The sequence below is a fragment of the Crocuta crocuta genome, unplaced genomic scaffold (genome assembly GCF_008692635.1).
Source record: "Crocuta crocuta isolate KB4526 unplaced genomic scaffold, BGI_CrCroc_1.0 scaffold273, whole genome shotgun sequence".
NCBI lineage: Eukaryota > Metazoa > Chordata > Mammalia > Carnivora > Hyaenidae > Crocuta > Crocuta crocuta.
In genome coordinates this window covers 1,727,783-1,753,819 of record NW_027529425.1, presented here as the reverse complement: position 1 = coordinate 1,753,819, position 26,037 = coordinate 1,727,783, and the positions used below count along the sequence as shown (strand labels likewise).

The window sequence follows — 26,037 nt, the reverse complement described above, 5'->3', positions numbered from 1 at the left end:
ACTTTAAATATCCATATAAATACTTAATCCATAACATATTTTGGTGCCATTAATGCACCTTTTGCTGAAATGCCATGTCAGCCTGTGGTAATTCATGATCTACTCTGGCATTTAGGAACATTCTTGCCCCCTTCTGCCTGTTTGCTTCCGGCTTGCGGGGTTCCCCCCTCCGGTGTGATTCTTCCACCCCATGTTCCTCCTTCCGTTTCAGGGATGAGACGCTGTCTGGCAGCGAGCTGACTGCGAAACTCGAGCCAGCCTTCCTCTCCGGGCTGCGTTGCGCCCAGCCTCTCATCAGGGCAAAGTTTTTCGAGGTTTTTGACAACTCTATGAAACGTCGGGTCTACGAGCGCCTGCTTTATGTTACCTGTTCTCAAAATTGGGAAGCCATGGGGAACCATTTCTGGATTAAGCAATGCATTGAGGTAGGACGGGCTCAGCTCACCGTCCTTGGCCGGGGCAGTGAAGCCAGGAGGGGTCAACACTGTCTAAGATGAATTAGAAACCTCAGCCATAAACTTCTGTCTTCTCTTCGAGGAAGGAAAAAAAGACTTAAAGCTTTGTTTTTAGCTCGAGGGTTTTTTAAGGGTGATTTTAAGCTCTTGGAAAATTGAATAGTGTTCCTTAGTTTGTAGCCAGAGGTTTGTTTCTCCTCAAATGTAAAAATTGTAAATTCTGTCTACGCTCCCTTGAAGATTTAATGTACTTTTAAGTGTCACATCTCACCGTTCTTAGAGCAAGAAGGTAGAGCAGCCAGGCCAGAGCAGCCTGGTGAAGCCGTGGACTTTGATCACATAGTGTGAGGAGTCAGCATGCCAGTGACAGGCCACACCTGATTCAGTGGGTGGTCAGATGCTGGTGACAAAGGCCACACCCCTTTCAGTGGGTGGTCAGATGTTCCTAACAGGGCTGTAGGGAGACTTCCTGTTTTCTTGTTTGTTTGTTATCAAATCCACCTTTCACTGGCTTAGTTACCTGCTTGCTACACCAGGCAGCCTAGTTTCGCATCGGTTCGGTTATCGATGCTATGCAGATAATTCTAGTCTGCTTGTTTACAAGGGAAGCTAGAAGGTTACCAGATTACTTTGTCTAAGGAGGTAGAAGGTTGTGAAATCCTCTTCGGAGACAGTCAGCTATCTGCCATTCCTTCTCTCATTTGTCCTGTGTGTCCCGTCCGTTACTGGGGGGTTACGAGTTCAAGGCCACCTGCTTCTCACCCTTTTTTCTTCTTCTCCTCTCGGGGCCGCCATCATTGCTTGCCACCACGTTTTTGTTATTAGTGCAGAATTGTCCTTAATAACACTGATTGTGTGTGCCACCCCTTGCTTTTGTCCTCAGCACAAAATCCAGCCTCCAGGATATGGTCTTTCTGGCCCCCATGTGACCAGATCCTTGCATCCCCCACTTCCCTCATTAGTCTCCAGCCCTGCTGGCCTTTCGTGTTCTTGGACATGCCACATTCTTGACACCTAAGCTAAAGTGGGGCACCTTCTTGTTCTGTTGATCTACCTGTTTCTTGGCTCTGTTCGTAGAGTGAGTATCTTTTTGTGGGAGTTTGGTTTTGGGTTATTAGTTATTGTTGTTGTTTTCTCTGTTTCTGTTTTTTCGGATGTGTCTGTTTTTGTGTTGATGTTGGTCTTGTCCTTCCCTCTGACACTTCAACTCCACCAGGGCAAGGCCAAGAGCGGCTTAGTTGAGGGGCAGCCAAGTGGAGAGGCGAAGGCCAGGTGGTGAAGTTTATGGGGATGTGGGGAAGAGTCGTGGAAGTGTTGGGTGTGGGTGGGAGTGTTATGTTAGGGAAGAGCTAACTGAGTAAGCCATGCTGAGTAGCTTGCACTGTCCCCTGGTGGCCGTGGGAAGCCACTGGGGCACAGGGAGAAGAGCACTGAGTCAGCTGTGTGTGAGGAGATGATTTGGGAAGAGGAAGTCAATGAGTTAGGAACTTAGTTTGGGCAGGAGTTGATGGCAGAGGAAGCCCGTCTGGTCGGGGAGAAAGATCCTGAATTTCTGCTTAGACCCAGAGTCAGAGGTCCTGAGTGAGGGGTCTGGAAGAAAGGTTCAGACCCTTTGACTTACTGAGCTGGGGAAAAGCAGAGAGCTGGGCTGTGGACTCAGGAGCCAACAGGCTGTGTGTGCCTGTTGCGAGAACTAGGTGTCAACCATGGGTTCCTGTGCCCCAAATGCTGGAGGTATGTTCTAGGTTTATCTTCTTTTTCATAAATTCTTTTCAGCTGCTTCTGGCGGTGTGTGAGAAGAGCACTCCCATTGGTACCAGCTGCCAAGGGGCCATGCTCCCGTCCATCACCAACGTCATCAACCTGGCCGACAGCCACGACCGAGCGGCCTTCGCCATGGTCACACATGTCAAGCAGGAGCCTCGGGAGCGAGAGAATAGCGAGTCCAAAGAGGAAGTAATGCTCCAGATTGCTGATCCTTCCAGACTGGGAGGGTGGGAGGGCAAGAGCAATGCATTAAACCCGTCCCTACCTGAACATTCTGGTGTGGTACCTCCATTCAGTTAGATGTGTCTTTCTTTTGTTATTGAGGTGTAACTGACATACAACATTATGCTAGTTTCAGATGTCCCACGTAATGATTCAGTATTTGTACATATTACTAAATGGTCATCAGGATATCTCTAGTTAACATGTCACCACGCAGTTACAGGATTGTTTTTACTCTCCTAGAAACTTCCAGATATGCAATATGGTATCATTACCCATCGTCACCATGCTGTCCGTTGTATCCCCATGACTGGCTGACTTTATAACTGGAAGTTTACACCTCTTGACCCCCCACTTGATGCATTTTGCCCTGTCCTAATCCCACTACCTCTGGCAAGCACCAGTCTGTGCTCTCTGGGATTTTTTTTTTGTGTAAGATTTCACATATAAGTGAAATCATATGGTATTTGTCTTTGTCTGACGACTTTCACTTAGCAGAATGCCCTCAAGAGCCATCCGTGTTTTTGCAAATGGCAAGACTTCATTCCTTTTTATGGCTAAATAATATTCCATCGTATTTATATTCACCACATCTTTATCCGTTCATCTGTTGATGGACACCTAGGCTGAATTGATAAGCATTTCATATTGGCATTTAATTTCAAGATAGATCCCTTTCCTGGGAGCTAATATTGCTTAGTACAGGTTATTCTACTATTTGGTGGTTTTTCTCTCCAAGTTAGAAGTAGCTGTGTTGTGTTAACAGCACTACCCTAGGGAGGGATGCCTCCCATGGCTCCAGCAAGTTCAAACAGCAGCCTGAGTCTCCACCTCGTCCTGGCGTGGGTGCAGTCATGGAGTTCAGAACCGGCCAGCAAGGCCGAGATCTTTGTCCCAAAGGCCCTCAGTGCTCCACGAGGAGTGGTCACCACTACTCCAGGCATACATCTTTAAACTGGGTCTCTGTTAGGTTTTTGGCTCTTGAAAGCTCAGTCTCTCCCCAGAGTGCTGGGTTTTAGAAGCAGCCACCCAGGATTGCAGGAGGAGAGCACCCTTTTTGCTCTAAAAGGGTAGTCCAATCTCTCTCCTATATGTGAGGTATATACTCATTCTGTTAACAAATAAGAATTTAAAATTTCCTTCTGTTGCTAAACACTAGATCATCTAGTGATATGATCTTCCCCTAATTCTCCTCTGAAGTAAATTGCCAACTTTGAAGTCCTTGTGCTTTTTCAAGGGCACATACCAAATGGTTGATAACTTGACTCAGAGGTTGGCTTGATGATTGCATTTTTAAAAATTTTTTTTAAACGTTTATTTATTTTTGAGACAGAGACAGAGCTAGAGGTGGGGAGGGGCAGAGAGGGAGACACAGAATCGGAAGCAGGCTTCAGGCCCTGAGCTGTCAGCACAGGGCTCAACGAGGGGCTCGAACCCATGAACTGTGAGGTCATGACCTGAGCCGAAGTCAGATGCTTAACCTACTGAGCCACCCAGGTGCCCCATATCTGAATTTTGGCTGTGACTTTCAGAAGCTTCAGACAGAAGGGTTTGTGCCTTTTTGGAAATGAGTCCTGTAAAACACTGTGCCGACAGGCTCTGTGCAGTGACCCTGACCGTATTCTTAATCTGGATGAGCCAGGCAGCTACACTGCATTTTGAGGAATGGTAGGCTGTAATTCCTTATCGCCATCATTGTTTTTCTGTGTAAAGTTTGTACTTTGTTTTTCATTTTGCTTTCCACAATCCAAACAGAAGATTAAAACCGTGATCTTTCCACAGTGTCATTTAAAGAGTGAGGTCTGGTCTAGTCCATCTGCTTGTTACTTATTTTAAAACTCAGGGATTTAAATAATTATAAAATTCCGGGAAACTGCTTAAAATTTTACTTGCCAGAACTGTAACAAGGAGTTTGTAAGAGCTATTTACTAGGTTTTCTTTAACCGTCTGACCTTTTGTTTTTGCCGTTTGTGTTTTGTTTTGTAGGACGTAGAGATTGACATTGAGCTGGCACCTGGAGACCAGACCAGCACACCCAAAACCAAAGAGCTTTCTGAAAAGGACATCGGGAACCAGCTGCACATGTTGACTAACAGACACGACAAATTCCTGGACACTCTCCGGGAGGTGAAGGTGTGTGCAGGTTCCGAGGGACTGTGGTGGTCTTCTACCCTGAATATTTTGAATCCTAAAGCAGGATCACCACACAGCAGTGTGAAGTTTTCTTCTGCCAATTATACGTATTTTCTTTCCTTTCTCAGTTGACGCTGTTGTAATTCCGTGTAAAGATTTGAGAAAGGAATAGAGAGTGTCCTTTATTTAAGAAAGGAATAAAGAGTGTCCCTTGTAGGGACTGCTGTCCCTTGAAAGAAATGGTAAAACTGTTTACTAAAAATATATGATGAGACACTGCTGAATTATTTTTCAAATGCAATAAGAAGGAAGAAAATGAGACTAGGTTAACTTGGTAAATGAAGTTAGTTCACTTCACTTTGTGGGGAGAGGTCCTCCAAACACTTTTTTTTTTTTTTTTTTTAGAAAATCCACAAATCAGGGAGGGGCAGAGAATGAGGGAGAGAGAGAGGATCCCAGGCAGGCTCTGTGCACAGAGCCCTGCATGGCATGGGGTACCATCTCATGACCTGAGCCAAAATCAGGACTCGGACACTCAACCTACTGAGCCACCCAGGCATCCCCTAAATGCATCTGTTTTGGGTTATAGCCAGCTAGAAGCACTCAAACTCTCAGGTTAATTATACGTATGATGATTTTTAGTTAAAGACTTAAGAATTGGTTAAGGCTCCATAAACCAAGTTGCTTTTGAAGAATGTTACAACGAAATAGTGGTGATTCTGTTCACATCAGGACCTAGGTGAGAAAAATTAGAAACTACTTAGAATTTTTACATTTAAACTTCTCTGGTAACCTTTTCTGAATTTGTGCCTTAAATCATACTTTGAATTTGCATCTTGGTGATGGTTGTACTTGTGTGTGGATAAACATAGAACACTTAGTCTTCTCTGCACAGAATAGGAACAGAGCGTTATTACACGTAGATGACACGCTTTTGTTCACAACTGAAGACCTTAATGGGCCCCTGTCCCTCCTGTCATCTCTGCCAGAAAGAAGGGTGGTGGGTCAGTGTCCCCAAACCCAAAGGCCTTTCTTGGCTGATAGTTGCCATGATAAGTCACCGTGTAGATACTCACTCCTTGGTTGCTTTGGGGTAAGTTTGATCAGCTCATTGTGAAAGATCAGAGTACATTTTAGCAGTTTGTGTAACTGAGTGAAACAGACAAAAGAGTGCCAGCTTATGTCCTCATAGGGGAAGTAATAAACAGAAGGAAAGTCAGTGTTTCTGTGTCAGGTGGTAAGCGCTGTAAAGAACAACACAAGCCGCCAGGAAGCTCCCGGAGTCAGGGAGTGGTGTTTGTGTTATTTTATCATGTGTTTATGGAAGTTATTTTTCTTTTTTTCTTTTTTCTTTTTTTTTTTTTTGTGTAGAGCAAGGCAAGATTTATAAGTCACTGCATTTATAAGTCTGTTTGACCCTGACATTTCCCTTCCCAAAGCCCCTCTACCCGTGAAGTGGTCAGGGGCCAGTTGGCACCCCCAGACCATTTGTTTCTAAGTCCGGAGGGACTAGGAGGCATCTGAACGGGTCCTTCACAGAACCAGGCACTCCTGCCCTCTGCTGTGGGCATCTTGTCCCAGAATTGACCATCTTCCTCCCTGTGGGAAGTGTGTTGATGCCAGTGCCCCCTCCCTGGTCTTCCCGGCGTTGGCAGGACCACCAAAGCCCTTCTCTGTGATTGTGTGTGAATGAGAACAGGCCAGGGACCTGTGGAATCCCTAACCCGCGGCTCGAGACGAGCATTTCTACCAGCAGGGCTGTAACCACGTGTGGCCCTTCAGTGCTCTGACCTCTGCTAGATTGATTTGGAGGCAGGAGGCCCCTCAGGCAGGGGAAGAGGGCACAGCCACTGAGGTCCTCCAGGGTTATTTCATCTCCATCTTCCTCACAGGGCAGCCCAAGTACCAAACCAGAGCATTCTTTGCTTAAATGTTTTCACGTATGTTCCTTGACATATTTATAGCTTTGCTTTCTGCATGTTTAGTAGACATGGACATGAGCGTGATTTCCTTCCTCAGTTTGCTGTTGGACAAAGGAAAGCCTAATCATGACATATATATTGCTGAAGCCCTGACTCTGGGGAGGCTAGAAACTTGCCTGTTTTTAGGAAATATCAGCAGCTAATTCAGACTTTCAAAAACAGCAAAGCTGTGGACAAAGTCAGGCATCTGTGGATTTGATTCACTTTTCAGGCCCTTAGTTCCCAACCATGACCCCATAGGGTGCCCCAGGCCAGGTCACTCCCTGTCCATCTCGCCCGCCATCAGCCACAGACACTCTGGATCTTCAGTTCTTGATCTGTTCTGCAGAATTATACTCTTTGGCCAATAACTTACCTCAGATGCATGTGCTCTTCTTTTCTTTTTCATGTTTCCAGCTTTGATGATGTCTCTGTGACTCTTGTTTACATGTCCACGTCAGCATTGCGTTTATACTTCTCGGACATGGGAGAACCATGTGAGAAAATGCCCTAAAATCTTAAAAATGTAGGGGTACCTGGGTGGCTCAGATCATGATCTCATGGTTCATGAGATCAAAAATAAGCAAATGTTTGGGGGCGCCTCGGTGGCTCAGTTGGTTAAACGTCCAACTTCGGCTCAGGTCATGATCTCACAGTTTGTGGGTTCGAGCCCTGCATCAGGCTCTTTGCTGACAGCTCAGAGCCCAGAGCCTGCTTCAGATTCTGTGTCTCCCTCTCTGTCTCTGCCCCTCTCCTGCTCATGCTGTGTCTCTCTCTGTCTCAAAAATAAATAAAAAGCGTTAAAAAAAATAAACGTTTAAACAAAAGGTTAAAAAAATACAGGCACATCACGGGCTGCTAAGCACGCCATGGGTTTCTAATGCTTAGAATCTGTGTTTTTGCTCTGACATGATGCTTGCTTGTTCATTGAAAGTTGGAAAGTGGAGAACCGTCTGATAAAGCATGAGGGCGCAGAGACAGCAGTGTTCTGAGCTTGGACATGTGAGGTACCCGCATAGTTATGTGGGTCTTTGCTCTTTCTCTAGACGGGAGCACTGCTCAGCGCTTTCGTCCAGCTGTGTCACATTTCCACAACCCTGGCAGAAAAGACGTGGGTCCAACTTTTTCCCAGATTGTGGAAAATTCTCTCTGACAGACAGCAGCATGTGAGTATATGTCTTCCATCCACTTTGGAAAACGTAACGTTAGGTGTTGATAAATCTTTGTGAAAGGAAACAATCTTGGTTAAGTTTCAAAGGATGGGGGAACTGCTCCCCATTCTCTAATTGTGAATTCTCCCAAAATACTGTCAGATGCTTTTTGGGAGACTTGAGTTCACATGCGCTTCTGTTGCAGGCTCTGGCCGGTGAGATCAGCCCGTTCCTGTGCAGTGGCAGCCACCAGGTGCAGCGGGATTGTCAGCCCAGCGCGCTGAACTGTTTCGTGGAGGCCATGTCCCAGTGTGTCCCCCCGATTCCCATCAGGCCCTGTGTCCTGAAGTATTTGGGAAAGACACACAACCTCTGGTTCCGGTCCACGTTAATGCTGGAGCACCAGGCTTTTGAGAAAGGTCTGAGTCTGCAGATCAAGCCAAAGCAAACCACAGAATTTTATGAGCAGGAGAGCATAACTCCACCTCAGCAGGTGAGGCCCACCTCATCTTCTGGGTCCCATCTTCCTTGCCAGGGACCTCACAGTTTCAGTACACTTCTCCCAAGCGATTTTAAGTTATGGCACAGTGACGTTGCTTTATCAGGAGGAAGAGAAAAGGTTTTTGTCAGGAGCACTCAGACCATGCTCTGTTTTCAGGAGATCCTGGACTCCCTGGCTGAACTGTACTCTCTGTTACAAGAGGAAGACATGTGGGCCGGCCTGTGGCAGAAGCGTTGCAAGTATTCTGAGACGGCCACGGCCATTGCTTATGAGCAGCACGGATTCTTTGAGCAGGTAGCCACCACCCAGTGTCCATTGAGCCAGCTGAGCTCTACAAAGGAGAGATCGTTTCTAATATTCTCAAGTCAGAGTTCACGTTAAATAAGTTCACAGGTTTATTTGAAACATTTACCCTACACAGAAAGGGCCCCTGATTGAAATCTGTCATGCATGACTCAAACATTTTTCAAATTTAGTCCTACCGTTAGCTGCTAATGTGGATGCTTTTTATCTGTAGTCAGTGTTCTTGTTGGAAATGGCAGGAAGACCAGGGTTTAGTCTTCTTCCTCGTGTTTGTCCTTTGAATGTAGCCTGGGCCGCTGTCCCAGGATATGGCTCTCAGCCTTGCGTAGGACACTGAGCCACAGAAATTCCAGAAGCACAGGCACAAGCTGCCCTCACTGAGGGACAGAGAGNGGGGGGGGGGGGGGGCACCTCTGTGTCCTGTGCATGCAGAGCCTCAGGTGGCAGCGATCTTAGACAAGAGCTTAGGGCACCCCCAGGCCTGAGATCCAGTTTGTTCTAAATAATTGAGAGCATGATTAACCTCCTCAGGCACAAGAATCTTATGAGAAGGCAATGGACAAAGCCAAGAAAGAGCATGAGAGGAGTAACGCATCCCCTGCTATCTTCCCAGAGTACCAGCTTTGGGAGGACCACTGGATTCGGTACGCCAGCGTGCTTGATGCATTCAGGAGTCCATGAAGGGAAACAATGAAAAAGTCTCTGAAATGTCCTCATGTGTGTTTTTAAAAGGGGACTTTGCTACTTTCTTTATGGCGTTATAAAGAAAAGAATGACTTCCTCTGGTGCTCAGAGCTCTCTGCTGTGTGGCGGGCAGCCCTCAGTGTTCTAGGGGAGCCGTTATTTCAGAGAGCACGTGGCTCACTGCGGTGGGCACCTCGGGAGCCCACCCTTTGCTCTGGGGGAGAATTTCTGTTTTCTTCTGCGGAAGGGCAGCAGACAACCTAAAGGCTCGTCCCTTGCCCTGTCTCAGTCTGTGAGTGTGTTGGTAACTGAACTATGCTCTTGAATCCCTGGTCTTCTAGGTGCTCAAAGGAGCTGAACCAGTGGGAAGCCTTGACGGAGTACGGCCAGTCCAAAGGGCATATAAACCCGTATCTAGTCCTCGAGTGTGCCTGGCGGGTGTCTAACTGGACCGCCATGAAGGAGGCACTGGTGCAGGTGAGGCCACCATCCCGCCGCAGCATGACTCGCCCGGGGCCAGATTATGTTCTCCACACCCGAGCGGGTCCCTTCCACAGAACCATAAATCTCTAGCGTGTTCTCTTCACTTTGAACAAGCCGGGTGTTTTGGCAGATGAAAAATAGCCCTTGGGAAGCAGGCATTATTTTTGCTCGCCCTTTCCTAGATCTGTTCCATCTAGGAGTTAGATTAAGTAGTTATCCGTCATGGGGGCCTTGGTGCAGAAACGTGGCTGGAAGTGTGCCAGCAGGGCGCATCCCAGCGGGTTAGCAGCTGCTGTCGGTAGGTCCGCTGAGTGAAGCGGTGTTATTGTCAAAGCGTGTTCTGTGTCGTGGGAGTGAAAGCAGCATAGTACAAGGGAAGTTGAGTCATTAACTTGGTTGAGCTGTTTATTTTGAGAGAGAGAGCATGCGTGCAAGTGCGCAGGAGAGGCAGAGAGAGAGAGAGAATGTCAAGTAGGCTCTGTGCTGTCAGCAGAGCCCAACTCAGGGCTGGATCCCATGAACTGCTATATCATGACCTCAACCAAAATCAGTAGTTGGACACTTAACCAGCTGAGCCCCCCAGGCGTGCCTGAGCCCCACAGTTTTAAAATGGAGCTCCATCCAGGGGAATTTAGTACACGGCGGGGAAGCGGGCACGGAGGGACAGTGCCTTCTCCCTCCACTGGGGGTAGTCGGGCCCCGAAAGCTGCCGTGTTGGATGGTGTGGCTGTGTCATCTGGACCCCACATTAGGCAGTCCTCGGATGCAGCCATTCTTGTTGCTCTGTACTGGTCATCTGGGCCCTTCCCTCTTGTTCTCCCTCGGCCTCTTTCCCTGCTCCTCCTCGGCTCTCCATCTTTTCTGTGTGCCGTTCATGCTCGGGGTCGAGCTGAGAGAAGTGCTGCGGTCCAGTCCTCACCTGCCCTTCTACCGGTAGGGGTTTACTTAATCCACACCAGTGATTTGCCTCTCCTCTTGTCATTGGGAGACTGCAAGAGCACGTGAGAATATGGGGCTGCTTTCCCTGAAACGATGAACTTTAACCTGTGTTGTGGCTACCATGGCTACCATCGCCGTTACTGATGTTGCTCTTTAACAAACACGTAAAAGATCGTAGAACTCAGGTGGTCACAGTGTGTGAACCATGAAGTGTGGAGACAGCCAGGGCTTGACTCTGGGGTTGGGATCTGGAAGTTGCTGGTCTGATGCAGGGAGTCTGTGTTCCTCCCAGAGATGACCAAGTCGCATGTTATAAGTAAAATACAGATCTTTTTTTTCCTGACAAAATGTATTTACATTCTGCTGAGTAAATATTTATAGCTCAGTCTGATGTTTCCTTTCTTCTTCTTTCCCAGGGAGGGTTTCATTTAGCTGGATACATGCAGCACCATGCTATCCGTAGTCTGATCAATGAATTTCTTCTTTCAGAAACCCTTGATAATTTTCTAAAAATTGTAAGGCGCGTGCTGATTAGAAAAAAGTTCAAAGGATGTGAACATTCTGGATAGTCTGCAGTAAATTCAGGTAGTCTTGATAGTCTAAAATTATTTACTCATTAACAATATTTAAAGGGAAAAAATCAAATTACTTCTGTTTTGGTTCAGGTGCGTTATGATTACAGGGCTGCTTGCAGAAGTACATTTATTTCTTGGTTTGGTTTAATAGACAGCGTAAGTTTTTTTAGGGGGTAGGAAACTGAAGAGATGCCTGTGTTCTTGGTGTTACAGAGGATAGGTGTGGTGATTGACAAGAGCCCATCTTATTGAAATAGTATTTAAGTCCAGAAAATGTTGAGGTGGGTGTGATTTTAGAGGATCGTGTTAGAAGTGCATGTTTGGACAAGTTTGTCTTCCTGAATTTCTTCCATCATTGGGTTATTGAGGTCTCAGAGAGGCTGTGAATGTGAACGTGCCTTGAAGAAGTGAGATGTCAGAAAAAACAAGCCAGAGAGTTTTATGAATGCAGGATGGCGCTGTCTTCACCACCATCATCTTACTCATGTCAATTAGACAGTATTAGGGCACTAAAATGTATGTACTGTTTCTTTTCTGAAGGTGCTTCAGAATGAATGTTATCTTGGTCTCATCACAACAAATTCTGTAAAATACCTTCAACAGAGGGATCCTTCCTTTTTTTTTTTTTAATGTTTTTTATTTATTTCTAGGAGAGAGAGAGAGAGAAAGACAGCGTGAGCAGGGGAGGGTCAGAGAGAGAGGGAGTCACAGACTTTGAAACAGGCTCCAGGCTCTGAGCTGGCAGTCAGCACAGAGCCCGACGTGGGGCTCAAACCCACGAACCGCGAGATCATGACCTAAGCGAAAGTTGGACGCTTAACCGACTAAGCCACCCAGGTGCCCCGAGAGATCCTTCCTTCTTAACACACAGAGATTATTTTGAAAAGACCTTAATTTTTTATCATTTGTGTTTTTAAATGCTCTGTAAGAGATGGATCAAATGAGACAAGTTGTAATGCTCTCTCAGGTGGTGGGCAGATAGAGCTTTCGAGGGTAGAAGGGGGAGCATGTGGAGCCTTTACCTGGCTCTGAGCTGCATGTGGGGGGCAGGGTCAGAGGCAAGGAGAGGACATGTGACAGCTCTGGGCTCAGTCAGCTCTATAATAGAACTAATAACCAGGATAGAAGAAATCTGGGGGAAATTAGGTAACTGTAAAATTTAAAACTGTTTTTTCATATTCCTAATCTAAATCATTGTCTTTGCTTCCTTTTATAACATGGATCAAGTTAGATTAGTTTCCCAGGCTAACAATATGAACTAGAAACTATTCAAAATTATATTGATCTGAGTGGAGGTGAACGTATATTTAATATTTTGGAAATTTCATTGGCTGACACTGTAGCCGAGTGGTGATCGTTAATCTGGTCTGTCACAACAGTGATCAGTTTCCCTCTTTTTTGGAATCACTAATGACCTCAAAGCAAGGAGCCTGTAGAGACTGGCTGCTCCCTGATATTGGGAAAAGGAGAATAACCAGGAAATGTACTCTGGATGCCTGACTTCTGGAAGGAAAAGAAGTATCTGTTCACGGCTTAATGTCTGTTTATCTCCTAGTATAATTTTCTACCAAATAAGTGACCCCTCACACTGATTGCATCCCATGCACTGTGCTTTCCTCACCAGGTGGAAGTAAGCTGCCCCAAAGAGATGGCTTGGAAGGTCAACATGTACCGTGGATACCTGGCTATCTGCCACCCCGAGGAGCAGCAGCTCAGCTTCATCGAGCGCCTGGTGGAGATGGCCAGCAGCTTGGCCATCCGCGAGTGGCGGCGGCTGCCACACGTGGTGTCGCATGTGCACACGCCCCTTCTCCAGGTGGGTATGAGCACGTCCTTGGGCCATCTCGGGAGGTCGTCACATCAGCCCAGCCCCTGGCCAGACTTCGGTCTGTAAACTCAGCCGATGACAGGAAGATCCTCCCAACTGCCCTGTCCTCTCTCATTTAAGCTCATCCTCAGTGAAAGGAAGGCCAGAGTCCGCGTACAGAGGGATGAAATGTGGCTTCTCCTTTTGGGAGCTTCCGTGGGCTATAAGTGATGGATAACCTCTGAGGTTCTTAATTTTGCTCTAGGCGTTTTCTTTCATGTCTCCCATGCCACTATCAGCGTGATGCCCCTGCACAGCCTGAAAAAGTCCTGCATCCTCAGAGACTGTACGGCCGGTTGAGCCTGTGCCTTAGCCTCTTCCCCGGGGGGGTCTTCTCCGCTGTTGCTGACAGTGTGTTCCAGCCACATAGGCCACCTGTTTGGTCGCTTGGCTCCGATGCAGTCTCTCCCCACAGTCCCTCACACGTGCTGCCTCTCTCCACAGAACACCCTTCTTTCCACCCCTCTGGCTGCCCTTGAGACTCTGTACAAGTAGGAAGAGACAGCTGAGGCAGGAGGCAGGATAGAAAACTGCCTGGCTGAGTGTCAAAAGTAGGCCAGAGCAGGCGCACAGCCCCTCAGCAAAGGCGGAGAGCCCTACTGGTTCTGGTCTTTGGGGAAATCTCTGGCTAGCTATCTGACCACGGAGCTGGCTGAGCAGAGACTTAAGTGGGTGCATTTTTTAAATGATGTAGAATTGGCATACCAACATACTTACTATAGTGAGGATCCCAGAAGGAAGGGAGCCAGAAAAGGGGGCTATCGGGGTATTTGAAGGAATAATAGCTGAAAACTGCCCAAATTTGATAGGTAAAGAGCCCAATTTCATTTACAAAGGAGATGTACAGATGATCTTACGAGCAGGGGAATAATTGCTCAACACCAATCATTAGGAAAATGCAAATCAAAACCAGAGTGAGGTAACCATTTCACACCTACTAGGCTAAAAAAGCAGTAATGTGTTGGTGAGGATATGGAGGAATTAGAACCGTCGTATACTGCTGGTGGGATTGTAAAATAGACTGGAAACAGTCTGCCAGTTCTTCAGAATATGAAGTATATAGAAGGACTATGACAGCACTTTCAGTCCTAGAGAATTAAAACACAGCCACGCAAACACTTGTACACCGATGTTCATAGCAGCGCAGTGTTCATTAAATAGCCAAAATGTGGAAACCACCACGTGACCTTCCACCAATGAGTAAATAAGAAGTGGCGCCTCCAGGCAGTAAAGAGGAGTGGAGTACGGTGACAGCTTGGGTGAGCCTTAAAAATATCCTGAATGAGGAAGCCGGAACAGAAGGCCATATGCCGTCTAATTCCACTTAGGAGAAATGCCCGGGATAGGGCGCTCTACAGAGACCGAGAGCGGGCCAGTGGTTGTCACCTCGAGGGGAGGGAGGTTGCAGGGAGGCCACTGATGGGTCCTGGGCTGCTGGGGGGAGTGGTGAGAATGTTCCATACTCTGTGCTGATGACGGTTCTGCAACGCTGGGAATCTAGTAAAATCTGAACTGAACACTTGTAGGAGTGATTTCAGTGATGTTTTCATTGTGTCTCCGTAAAGCTGTTGTAAAAGAACTACCCACTGTTGTGTTCCCGGTGAGCTTTTGGTGAGAGGGAGGGTTCAGAACACTGAAGGCAACATCCTGAACTCGAGGTGCAGATGGAGGGGAGAGACTCATGCAGGCAGTGTTCCCCATTGGATCAATGAGATAGCAGATGTCAAGCCTAATACCTAGTTCGAGAGAGTCTAACAATTTTAAAACAAAGATTCTGCCCCAGAGGAGCATCCAGCTAGAGAGAAATGACAGCCATGAGAAGCAAAATTTAAAACAAGGAGGCAGTGATGCAGTGCCACACAGTAGGACAGGGAGTAAACATAGTATTTAGAGAAGGGAGAAATCCCGCTGGGAGGGCATGAACCTTCCGGGTAGGATTTGGATAGGCTGGGAATTGTGCCAGGGCATTTCCGGTAAGTTTGGAGTCAGCAACTCGTCGTGGTGTAAAGGGTAATGAACTAGACAGACCGATGATGGAAAATGTATGTGCTAGTCCAAAGGGATCACCTGAATCCTGTTTTCAGATGCCTAGAGTGGCTGTGGGTTTAAGTTGCTGGAAGGAGGGGCTGAGGGCAGGGGGCCAGGCTGCAGTGGTCCGAGCCCTCGGTAGGAGAGCCAGACTCTGTTGGTGGCAACGGGAATGAGAAAGAGCTAGTCTGGGGGGCTGCTGTTAGCAAGGTGTGCCGCCCACACTATGTCCTTCCTCTCCTGTCTCAGTGGCTGCTTTTACAAATGGGGGGATCCTAAGAGCAGACTTTGGGGTGAAGAGTAAATGAAGCATGGGCTTGAGGGATCTGTACAGGCTGGAGAGCTTCCTCGGTGAGTCGTGAGATCCTGACAGTTGTTGGATTGCTCGTGTGCTCTTTAATGCTTACCGTGGAATCCCTTCTGCTGGTCCCGTTCAGGCAGCCCAGCAGATCATTGAACTTCAGGAAGCGGCACAAATAAATGCAGGCTTGCAGCCGACCAACCTGGGCCGAAACAACAGCCTGCACGACATGAAGACGGTGGTGAAGACTTGGAGGAACCGGCTGCCCATCGTGTCCGACGACTTGTCCCACTGGAGCAGCGTGTTCATGTGGAGGCAGCATCATTACCAGGGTAAACCTACCTGGTCCGGCATGCATTCATCATGTAATTTTCCAGACACCCCGCTGTTCTGGTTTCATGTCTTGGTTTTGTCGTGTTTTTTTCTTACCAGATTTTCTAGTTTCTGGCGGGTTGGGTAGGTGGTTGGTACGGCAAGGGTAAAGGTGAAGGCAGTGAAAGGTGGGGAGATTTCCCCACTGTGTTAACACACTGCTAGCACAGAGGGGTTGCTGGGGTGTGGGCCAGCGAGGTCTGAGCTCTGGGGTGGGGCACTCGTCGTGAAGACCCCTGAGGAAGAGCCGCTTGAAGGTGGCTGTATGGAGCCTTCTCCAGTTTTCTTGGACCCCTTGGCTCACCCCCTCACCCCACTAGACATCTCTTTACAGCCACCTTCGCAATTTAGTTAGCCACAGTGGTAATGCTCAGCTCACTAGTCAGCGCTTCTTACACCTTCCTCGTGTAAAGCACAAGGAGAAGTAATGGGTTTATGATGGAGTTTGCCATTTCCATAAGCCATGTGTGCGTGTTTCATTTTTTATTAAGCCTTATCATGGAACACTTTGAGAAATCTTTGCTGGAGACCAATCGCTCTTTTTCTGCTCTCCAGCAATTGTAACTGCGTATGAAAACAGTTCTCAGCACGATCCAAGTTCAAACAACGCCATGCTTGGGGTGCATGCGTCTGCTTCCGCGATCATCCAGTATGGGAAGATTGCCCGGAAACAAGGACTGGTCAATGTAGCTCTGGACATACTAAGTCGTATTCACACTATTCCAACTGTGCCTATTGTGGATTGCTTCCAGAAGATTCGACAGCAAGTCAAATGCTACCTGCAGCTGGCAGGAGTCATGGGGAAGAACGAGTGTATGCAGGTACAGTGACAGTGGGAGCCGGTGCCTGCCCCTCTGCTGAGGAGGTTGGGTGAAGAGTGAGTGCCCACATAGGAATTCCTGGTGCAGATGGTAGGGAAAGCAGGCTGGAACTTTCTAAAAGCACACGTCATTAGTGAGAAACCATCCTTTGAAAAGCAGAAAGGGAAAGGAAAGCACTGGAGTGTTTGACATATGTTTTATGGTCTCAGCCCTACACTACATTTGGTTAACGTATTTAAGGAAAGAAAATTAAAAACTGGTTATGAAGGTGTAAGGGAGATTTTGATGACGCTCAGAGCAATATTAATAAAAACAAAGTGACAACCTAGACACATAAAGCTGTGGGAAAAATAGTACCATTTAAGGTGTCCAGGACTGAATCTGGCATTTAGCAATTTTTTTAGGAGCTGCCTGTCCACCTAGAGCTGTTCGTGGTGGGTGAGGTCTGCTGTCAACTTCAAGTATACTTGTTGATGACCTTTAGGATTTACCACCTAAATATCTTGATGAAATTTTAATAACTCTTTTCCTACTTTCTTTTTTTAAACAGGGCCTTGAAGTTATTGAATCTACAAACTTAAAATATTTCACGAAGGAGATGACTGCTGAGTTTTATGCACTGAAGGGAATGTTCTTGGCTCAGATCAACAAGTATGTGTGTTCTATAGGAGGAGAGTAAGGGGAAAATTCATCAGATTATTTAAGTCGTTTTTTATAATTTGAAGTCTGTGAGAAGCTTAAGCTCAAGGTCAGTATGGTTTGGTGAGAGTTGTCAGGTGTGATATTTCAGGGTCCTGTATCTGAAGATGTTAAGTTGCCCCAGATTGGTAAGCCAGCCTGATGTGCAGGACTTAAAAATGTTTCTTAAAAATGAGTTGCTTGAACACAGAAATGCTGATGGCCTGGATTCATTTCCCCGTTTTCGCAGCAGGACATTTTTGACCAGAGTTGATTTCATTCCTTTTATGGAGACAGTTCCTGTTTTAGAGCAAAGGGCCGGTCAGCGGCCTGCAGGCCAAACCCGGCCAGCATCTGGTGTGTTTGTTTTATTTATTTTTTAAATGTTTATTTTTGAGAGAGAGACTTAGCATGAATGGGGGAGGGGCAGAGAGAGATTAGGGAGACACAGAATCCAAAGCAGGCTCTGAGTGGTCAGCACAGAGCCCGACACGGGGCTCAAACTCATGAACTGTGAGCTCATGACCTGAGCCGAAGTTGGACACTCAACCGACTGAGCCACCCAGGCGCCCCTAGTTTTTATAAACGATATGCTAGGATGCACCCGTCCCCGCTGACGCTGCCTGGGCCACTTTCACACGACAGCCACAGTTGTGACAGAGATGTTCGGCCCACGAAGCCTAAGCCTACTTACCATCTGGCCCATTGCAGAAAAAGGTCGCAGAGCCCTGTTTTGGGGAAATGCACGTCAGACGAAGTATACAAATGAGATCCGCTGACAAGATGCTGCTCAGTGCCATATGTGGAGCTTTAAAGCTTGCTTTTCACATTTCAATAATAGATATTTTTTTAGTTTATTTTAAATAAGGAAGTGATTTTGTCAAGGCGAAAGTTTGTCATTTTTTTTTTTTTTTAGTGTTTTAAATTCACACGACATGATATAAACGGTTTGAGAGTATACAGTGTCGGTGGGTTTAGTCCATTCACCATGTTCTACGCCATCACCACCTGCTGTTTCTAAAACCTTCCCGTTGCCTCCAAAAGAAACCATGTACCTGTTAGCAGTCACTCCCGATTTTCCCCTTCCTTAGGCCTCTGACAGCTGCTGATCCACTTCCTGTCTCTACGGCATGCCCGTTCTGAACGCTGTGTATAAACGGAACCATACAGTCTGGCCTCTCGTGAATAAAACTCCATTGTGTGCCTACAGTTCACTTGTCTCTTCAGCAGTTAACGGGCATTTGGATGGTTTGTGGTTGCGGCTCCCACGAGTCATGTTGCTGTGAATGTTCATGTACAGGGTTTTGTGAGTGTGTGCTTTCACTGGTCTTGGGTACACACACAGGAGTGCACCCGCTGGGTTATGGGCTACTTCATCTCTTCGAGAATCTGCCAAATGGTTTTGCACAGTGGCTGCTCCATTTTCCATTCCCACCAGCAGTGTCTGTGCTTTCCAGTTTCTCCACATCTTTGCCAACACTCGTTCCTTTCCATTTGGCTGATCATGGCTGTGCTGGTGGGTAAGGAGCGGCCTCGCCGCTATGTCGACGATCCTTTTTGTGGGGGTGGGTGGTAGTGAGCATCTGTCCTGTGCCGTTTGCCTGTCTTCTCCACGGAAATGTGTGTTCGGCTATTTTGCCCATTTCTTAGTTGGATTATCTGACTTTTTACCATCGAGCCCCAGTTCTTACACGTTTGGGTGGAATTGTCTGTCAGAGATGTCATTGCAGCATCTTCTCACGTTCTTGCCGGTGCCCCCAGTGCACTGAGCCTCTCATTTAGAAGTCCAGTGCGTCGCTTTTCTCAGGCTGCTCGTACTTCTGGTGCCAAGACACCACCACCAAACCCACGGTCACAAGATTTGCTTCTCTGATTTCTTCAAAGAGTCTTACCAGCTTAGCTCTCACATTTAGGTCTTTAACCATTTTGAGTTAATTTTTATACATGGCATGAGGTAACGGTCCAGATACATTCTTGGGCACGTGTATGTACCGTGTCCTGCCACCATTCATCAAAAAGACTTCTTTCCCCATAGAATGACCTCGGCACCCTCTTGGAAAAGTCAAGGTTTATTTCTGCACACTCGGTTCTGTTCCCCGATGTCCATCCATCCTTACACTGCTGCCATGCTGTGCTGCTCACTGTGGCTTTGCAGGAAGGTTTGAAGTAGGAAAGCATTCTTCAGCTTTATTCTTGTTCAAGGTGGTTTCAGCTCTTTGGAGCCGCTGACATTTTCCCACATGACTGTTAGACTATCCATTTCTATAAAAGAGGCAGTTAGGATTGTAGAGCTTGAATCTGTAGGTTAACTTGGGGAGTGTTGCCATCGTTAACGATATTAAGTCTTCCGTTCATGAACACAAGAAGTGTCCATCTTTGTTTTGTTTATATTCTTAATGTCCCAAGTTTTGCATTTCTTACGTTAAATGTATTCCTAAGTGTTCTTGATGTTACTGTAAATCGTTTTCTTAATTTTGTTTCCAGATTCTCCATTGCTAAAGTATAGTTGTATTTACAACTGAATTTTGTATATTTCTCTTACGTTTTCAACTTTGCCGATAGTTGTATGTTTGTGGATTCTTTAGGGTTTTCTTTATAAAAAATCATGTCATCTGCAAACAGATGATTGTATATCTTCCTTTCCAGTCTGGAAAGCCTTTACTTTTTTTCTTGCCTAATTGCTCTACCAAGGACTTCCAGTACTGAGCTCAGGAGAAGTGGTGAAAGTTCTTGCCTTGTTCCTGATCGTAGAGGAAGACCTTTCAGCCTTTCCCCACCGAGTGTGATGTTACCTGTGGACTTTTCGTGTATGGCCTTTATTATGGTAGGGTAGTTTGCTTCTGTACCTAGTTGGGGCCTGTTTATCTTGAAAGGGTGTTGGATCTCGTCAAATGCTTTTCCTGCACCAACTGACATCCATGTTTTTCCTCTTCATTCTGTTCATGTGATGAATCACGTGGGCTGCCTTTTTGTTTGTTGATCATGGCCTTGTGTTACTGCAGTAAATCCCACTTGATCATGGTGTATGATCCTTTTCATGCACTGTTGGATTTGGTCTGCATTGATTTTCACAAGGGATATGAATATCTAGTTCTCTCGTGTCTTGTACGTTTTTGGAAGATGCAAAACTATTTCTTATTTGCAGATATGACATGGTGTAACTACTATGGAAAATGGTTTGTGAGTTCCTCAAAAAATTAAACACAGAATTACTCTCTGACCCGGGAATTCCACTCTTAGGTATATACCCAAAAGAATTGGGGCACTTGGGTGGCTCAGTCAGTTAGGTGTCCAACTTCAACTCAGGTCATGATCTTGGGGTCTATGGGTTCGAGCCACACATCAGGCTGACAGCTCAGAGCCTGGAGCCTGTTTCAGATTCTGTGTCTCCCTCTCTTTCTGCCTCCCCGCGCCCCCCAAGCTGGTGCTCTTTCTCTCTCTGTCTCAAATATAAATGTTTAAAACAAAAAAAGTAAGAACAGGTGCTCAAGCAGGTACCTGCTTGTGAATGTTCATAGCAGCACTGCACGCAGTAGCCGGAATGTCAAAACAGCTCAAGTGAGTGGGTAAGCAGAATACGGCGTATATATGCAACAGGACAGAATTGCAATGTAAAAAGGAAGGGGAGGCTGACACTCACTGCAACATGGGTGAACCTCACACACTGTGCTGAGAGAAGCCAGACACAAAAGCACGTGATGCATGATCCCGTTTATAGGAAACATGCGGATTAGGTCAGTGCACAGAGCCAGAAGGCAAGCTGGCAGTCACCAGGGGCTGGAGGTTGAAGGAGATGCAGACCAACTGCTCCGTGATGTGGGTTTCCTTTTGGGACGATGACTGTTTTGGAACCCGATAGAGTAGCAGTTGTGTGACCTTTTGAATGTACTAAATGCCACTGAATTACTCATTTTGAAATGCCTGATTTTGTTTTGCAAAGCTCGCCTAAAAAAACCATGCTTTGATTTGTGTCCTCTCAGATCTGAGGAAGCAAACAAAGCCTTTTCTGCGGCCGTGCAGATGCACGATGTGCTGGTGAAAGCTTGGGCCATGTGGGGCGACTACCTGGAGAACATCTTCGTGAAGGAGCGGCAGCTGCACCTCGGGGTGTCCGCCATTACCTGTTACCTGCACGCCTGCCGGCATCAGAATGAGAGCAAATCGAGGAAATACCTAGCCAAGGTGAGCCCAAAAGAACCGGTTTTCACTGAAGGCCATTTGGTAGCCTTGAGTCTCACATGAGGAACCAGCTCTTCCCTAATCCATGCTGCTGGGGTGGGGTGGGCAGGGACCATTTCAGGCCTGTACAGTCAGTCCCCGTCACTCTTGACAGCAATATCATGGTTCCCTTGGCAAGCTAAAAAGACTTGAGTCCCGTGTTCTCTGGTGCCTCACACTGGGTGGAGACTCCTGCAGACTGACAGGGAGGCTGTTGCGGGGTGCTTACCTGCTGGACACTCTGGAGATGCTCCCCTCTCACCTGCAGGGAAGGTGCCCATGGTCACAAAGCTGCCCTGCTCTAGTCGCAGGGGACATGGGATCCCCTGACTTCCGCAGACGCTGCAGGATGAGGTCACAATTGCTGGAGTTCTTGTCCCACATCACCCCAGCGCCATGCCATGGACGGTGCCGTTGGGTGACTGCTTGACACCGAGGCTTCTTCAGCGTGGCTTCTTGTTTATTTAATATTTTTCTTAGAACATTAAGAAAGTGGACACCAGGCTGCCAGCGTGTGGCCCACTTGATGCCGGTGGTGTTCATCAGAGATTTTTAGCAAAAGTCTATTTTGTTTTGGTGAGGTTGTGAGTGTGAATTAGGAGGTCACTGGCCGCTGCTCGCCGACAGGTTCGGTCAGTTAATGATTGGCAGTGACATGAATCTTTGCAGGAACTGTATGCACCCTTGGGGTTTTACCCATCTGTGCGATTTATTCATGAAATTTAGCAGCATTGACCATTTTGTACTTATTTTCACATGTTGCCTGTAAGGCTACTACTCTGTGTGCTCTTCTATTTATAATTTTTTTCAACATTTATTCGATCTTGAGAGACCGAGCACAGGCAGGGGAGGGGCAGAGAGCGAGGGAGGCACAGAATCTGAAGCAGGCTCCAGGCTCTGAGCTGTCAACACAGAGCCCTTCGTGGGGCTCGAACTCACAAGCTGTGAGATCATGACCTGAGCCGCAGTCGGAGGCTTAACCGACTGAGCCACCCAGGTGCCCTTTGTGCTATTTTAATGTTGGGGGAAAGTCACTGGATTCAGGGCCTCAGAATTTTTTTTATGAATATGAATTTATTTCTATAATTTTAACTTAAATTACAGGCAGGGCTTGTAACGCAGGGCCTCTGTTTCCCCAGGGCTTCTCCCAGTAGTATGCTACTGCCAGGGAAATGACTTTCATAGGGAAGGTATTTGGAAGACCAGGGAGGGAAGGTGGAAAGCCAGATAGAAATGAAAGATGCATGCACATATGCACACACGTTCACACTCAACTACAGAGGAAGCTGTACCAGTATTGGAACATCTCAGAAACTGTCTCTTCAGTTTGGACAAACCTAACTCTAGGTCATCTAGCTGGGAAAAAAGGATGATACAGGAACAATAACAAGAGATGGGGTTTCTGGACATTTGGAAGGAAAATAATCACTGAGAGAAGAGAGGGGAAAGAGCCCATAAATCAGCATCTTGGGGCCTTCTCTGAGGCCCACAGGATGATCCCAACTGGAGAGGCCGCATCCCACAGAGCCTCACTGGAAAAGTACTTAGCAAGGAAGGGAGAAAAATCCTAGGTTCTGGATGTATGAGGTGAGTTCTTCCAAACAGGGCCCAGGGCTGTCTCTTCCCCTAGGCTCCTCCATTCCTAGGCAGGAGAAGAAATCTGTGGCTGGAAGAGCTGGAGGGATAAAGCATGTGTCTCCGAAAGTGAGTAGGTGGAACATCTTTTGGGCACCATTCAAGTCCTTTTGGCCTTGCTTCCTACTTCTGCCACTGCTACGATGACTAGTTTTCCAGGAGTGACGAGGCAATGCCTTGCCATGTTCCATTTGCTCTCTCCCAGGGTTTCCCTGATGCCAAGGCTTGGGATGCTTCCAAGAGCTGCTCTGCTTTCACATACAAGCAACAAAGACCTGAGAGTGTTAGCGCCTAGTGGAGCAACCTATAAACCCCGAGAATGGGAGGCAGTGGACAGGTGCTTCCTATTCCATCCCCAGGACAGATCGTTCTCTGAAACATTTCATAAGGCTTTTTTTTTCTTAAATAGTTTATTGTCAAGTTGGTTTCCATATAACACTCAGTGCTCATCCCAACAAGTGCCCTCCTCCATGCCCATCACCCCCCTTATCCTCTCCCCCCCCCCCATCAGCCCTCAGTTTGTTCTCAGCATTCAAGAGTCTCTCATGGTTTGCCTCCCTTCCTCTCCCCCGTGATCCTCCGTTAAGTTCCTCCTAATCCTCCTATACGTGCAAACATATGGTATCTGTCCCTCTCTACCTGACTTACTTCGCTCAGCATAACCCCCTCAGTGTCCATCCACATTGCTACAAACGGCCAAATTTCATTCTTTCTCATTGCCATGTAGTATTCCATTGTATAGATAAACCACATCTTCTTGATCCATTTGTCAGTTGATGGACACTTAGGTTCTTTCCATGATTTGGCTATTGTTGAGAGTGCCCCTATGAACATTGGGGTCCATGTGCCCCTATGCATCAGCACTCTTGTATCCCTTGGGTAGATTCCTTGCAGTGCTATTGCTGGGTCATAGGGGAGTTCTATTGTTAATTTCTTGAGGAACCTCCACACTGTTTTCCAGAGGGGCTGCGCCAGTTTACATTCCCACCAGTAGTGTAGGAGGGTGCCTGTTTCTAGAGTCTTCTGATTTGTTCATTTTAGCCACTCTGACCGACGTAAGGTGGTATCTCAGTATGGTTTTGATCTGCATTTCCATGATGATGAGGGATGCTGAGCATCGTTTCATGTATCTGTTAGCCATCTGGATGTCCTCTTTGGAGAAGTGTCTGTTCATGTCTTCTGAAGGGCCTCAGAATTTAAACTCACCTTTAGGATTTTTCCTTCTTTCTTAGGTGCTGTGGCTTTTGAGTTTTGATGACGACAAGAACACTTTGGCAGATGCTGTGGACAAGTACTGCATCGGCGTGCCGCCCATCCAGTGGCTGGCCTGGATTCCCCAGCTGCTCACCTGCCTGGTTGGCTCTGAGGGAAAGCTACTTTTGAACCTTATTAGCCAGGTGCGAATAACAAGGTCTCTTTGTGCAGAAGAAAATTAAGTCTTCATTTCACATTGGGTTTTTCTGGAAAGAAAATGCATGCTCAAAATACTGAAAATAAGTGAGAGATAGGAAGATGTACACATTTAGATGTTACTTGATCTGAGGCACAATTAGAAGTGATGGAAGAATAGGTCAAGGTTGCAGTGAAATAATCCACTAGGATGTTACATGTTAAAATGCTAATCTCTTTGCGTGTGATGCCACATAAAGATGCAGGTAAAACAAGCTCTCTCTTAAAATGTACGGTTGCTAGTGATTACTAGCGAATAGTCTGAATTACAGTAAGTCAGCATAGTGGTGGCATTCATCCCATTTGGTGCAGATGTGCAGGGTGAAAGCTCTGTGCACTGGGGACGGGCTCGGGGGATGGGACACATTGGGGTCCTGTGGGAAGGCTTTCATGACCATTTGTTGAGATGATTTCAGATTGTCCCTCTCCTGTGAGAAGCCTGCTGGGTAGAGGAAGGACCCAGACAGTAGATGTTTGGAGACAGTTCTGTCTCACATACGGTCCCCTTGACTGTGTTTCTTTCTGTAAAGTTAAAGAGCCTGTGACTAACTTCTCATGAATGAAGAGCCGCCTAACCAGGCATTTGGGAACATGCCACTCATCATTCTGTCAGGTTTATTTTGCTCTTTACATGTGATGCATCATACACATTGTACCCAGAAATGGTTTTACTTTTCCCCTCAAGAGGCTGCAGCTACATTCCCGGGTGCTTGCATTTTGCTTGACGTTTATCTGCTCGATTCAGTCCATTTGGGATTGGCTTCATTGAATGTCTAGAACTAGATGTCATTCCTGTTTTTTCTCCTAGGCACATTTTGAAGGGTCTGAGTAACATGATAGTAGCTATTCAGGCCTTTTGAAGAAGCCATAAAGCCGTAGTTTGGTGAGACTGGTGTTTCTTACCGTAAATAGAAAATTTGCAGCATCCTCTTTGCTGCTGTTACATGTAGTAAAGTTCTTCACTAATGAACCTGATTGTCAGTTAGGATCAGTTTCCAGTGAATTGTGCTTAACGTAAAGACTGACTGGTGTAATTTTGTCTTTCCCTGTTACTTGCCCGAGTAGGATCCAGGGACCGGTGTGTTCTGCCCTCCTCAGATTTCACCAAATCAAATGAAAGTGGTTTCTCTGTCATTGACTGTCCCTAGGCAGAACCGATGGGGCACCGTGTTGCTCCTTCTCAGATCTTTTAGAGGGAAACTAGGTATTTTACCTTCTGTTGAGTCCGTGTATTAGCCCAGTGCTGCAGTATTTTGCCTTCTTGGTCCAGATGCAGACCCTCGCCCACTTAGGAACGACAGCAGTTGTTTTCCATACAAATTGCCGTCATCCAGAAGCACAGTGGTGAGCATTGCTCTCTATGCTCCGTGTCTCTGAGCAGGTTGGACGCGTGTACCCCCAGGCGGTCTACTTTCCCATCCGGACCCTGTACCTGACCCTGAAAATAGAGCAGCGGGAACGCTACAAGAGTGGTATGTCTCGGGCGGGGCCAG

At 46.9% G+C, this 26,037-nt stretch overlaps 1 protein-coding gene across 1 annotated transcript in view; it reads left to right on the top strand.

The window, feature by feature from the left end:
* TRRAP (transformation/transcription domain associated protein) overlaps positions 1-26,037 on the top strand; it is a 108,172-nt gene that overhangs the window by 66,394 nt on the left and 15,741 nt on the right. The window contains 15 exon segments of the mRNA XM_077758829.1: positions 212-425; positions 2,232-2,411; positions 4,431-4,577; positions 7,585-7,704; positions 7,895-8,182; positions 8,348-8,485; positions 9,026-9,138; positions 9,520-9,655; positions 12,800-12,991; positions 15,508-15,703; positions 16,299-16,564; positions 17,115-17,215; positions 21,223-21,424; positions 24,328-24,492; positions 25,926-26,016. Of these exon segments, the coding sequence (XP_077614955.1) occupies positions 212-425; positions 2,232-2,411; positions 4,431-4,577; positions 7,585-7,704; positions 7,895-8,182; positions 8,348-8,485; positions 9,026-9,138; positions 9,520-9,655; positions 12,800-12,991; positions 15,508-15,703; positions 16,299-16,564; positions 17,115-17,215; positions 21,223-21,424; positions 24,328-24,492; positions 25,926-26,016 (2,549 nt within the window).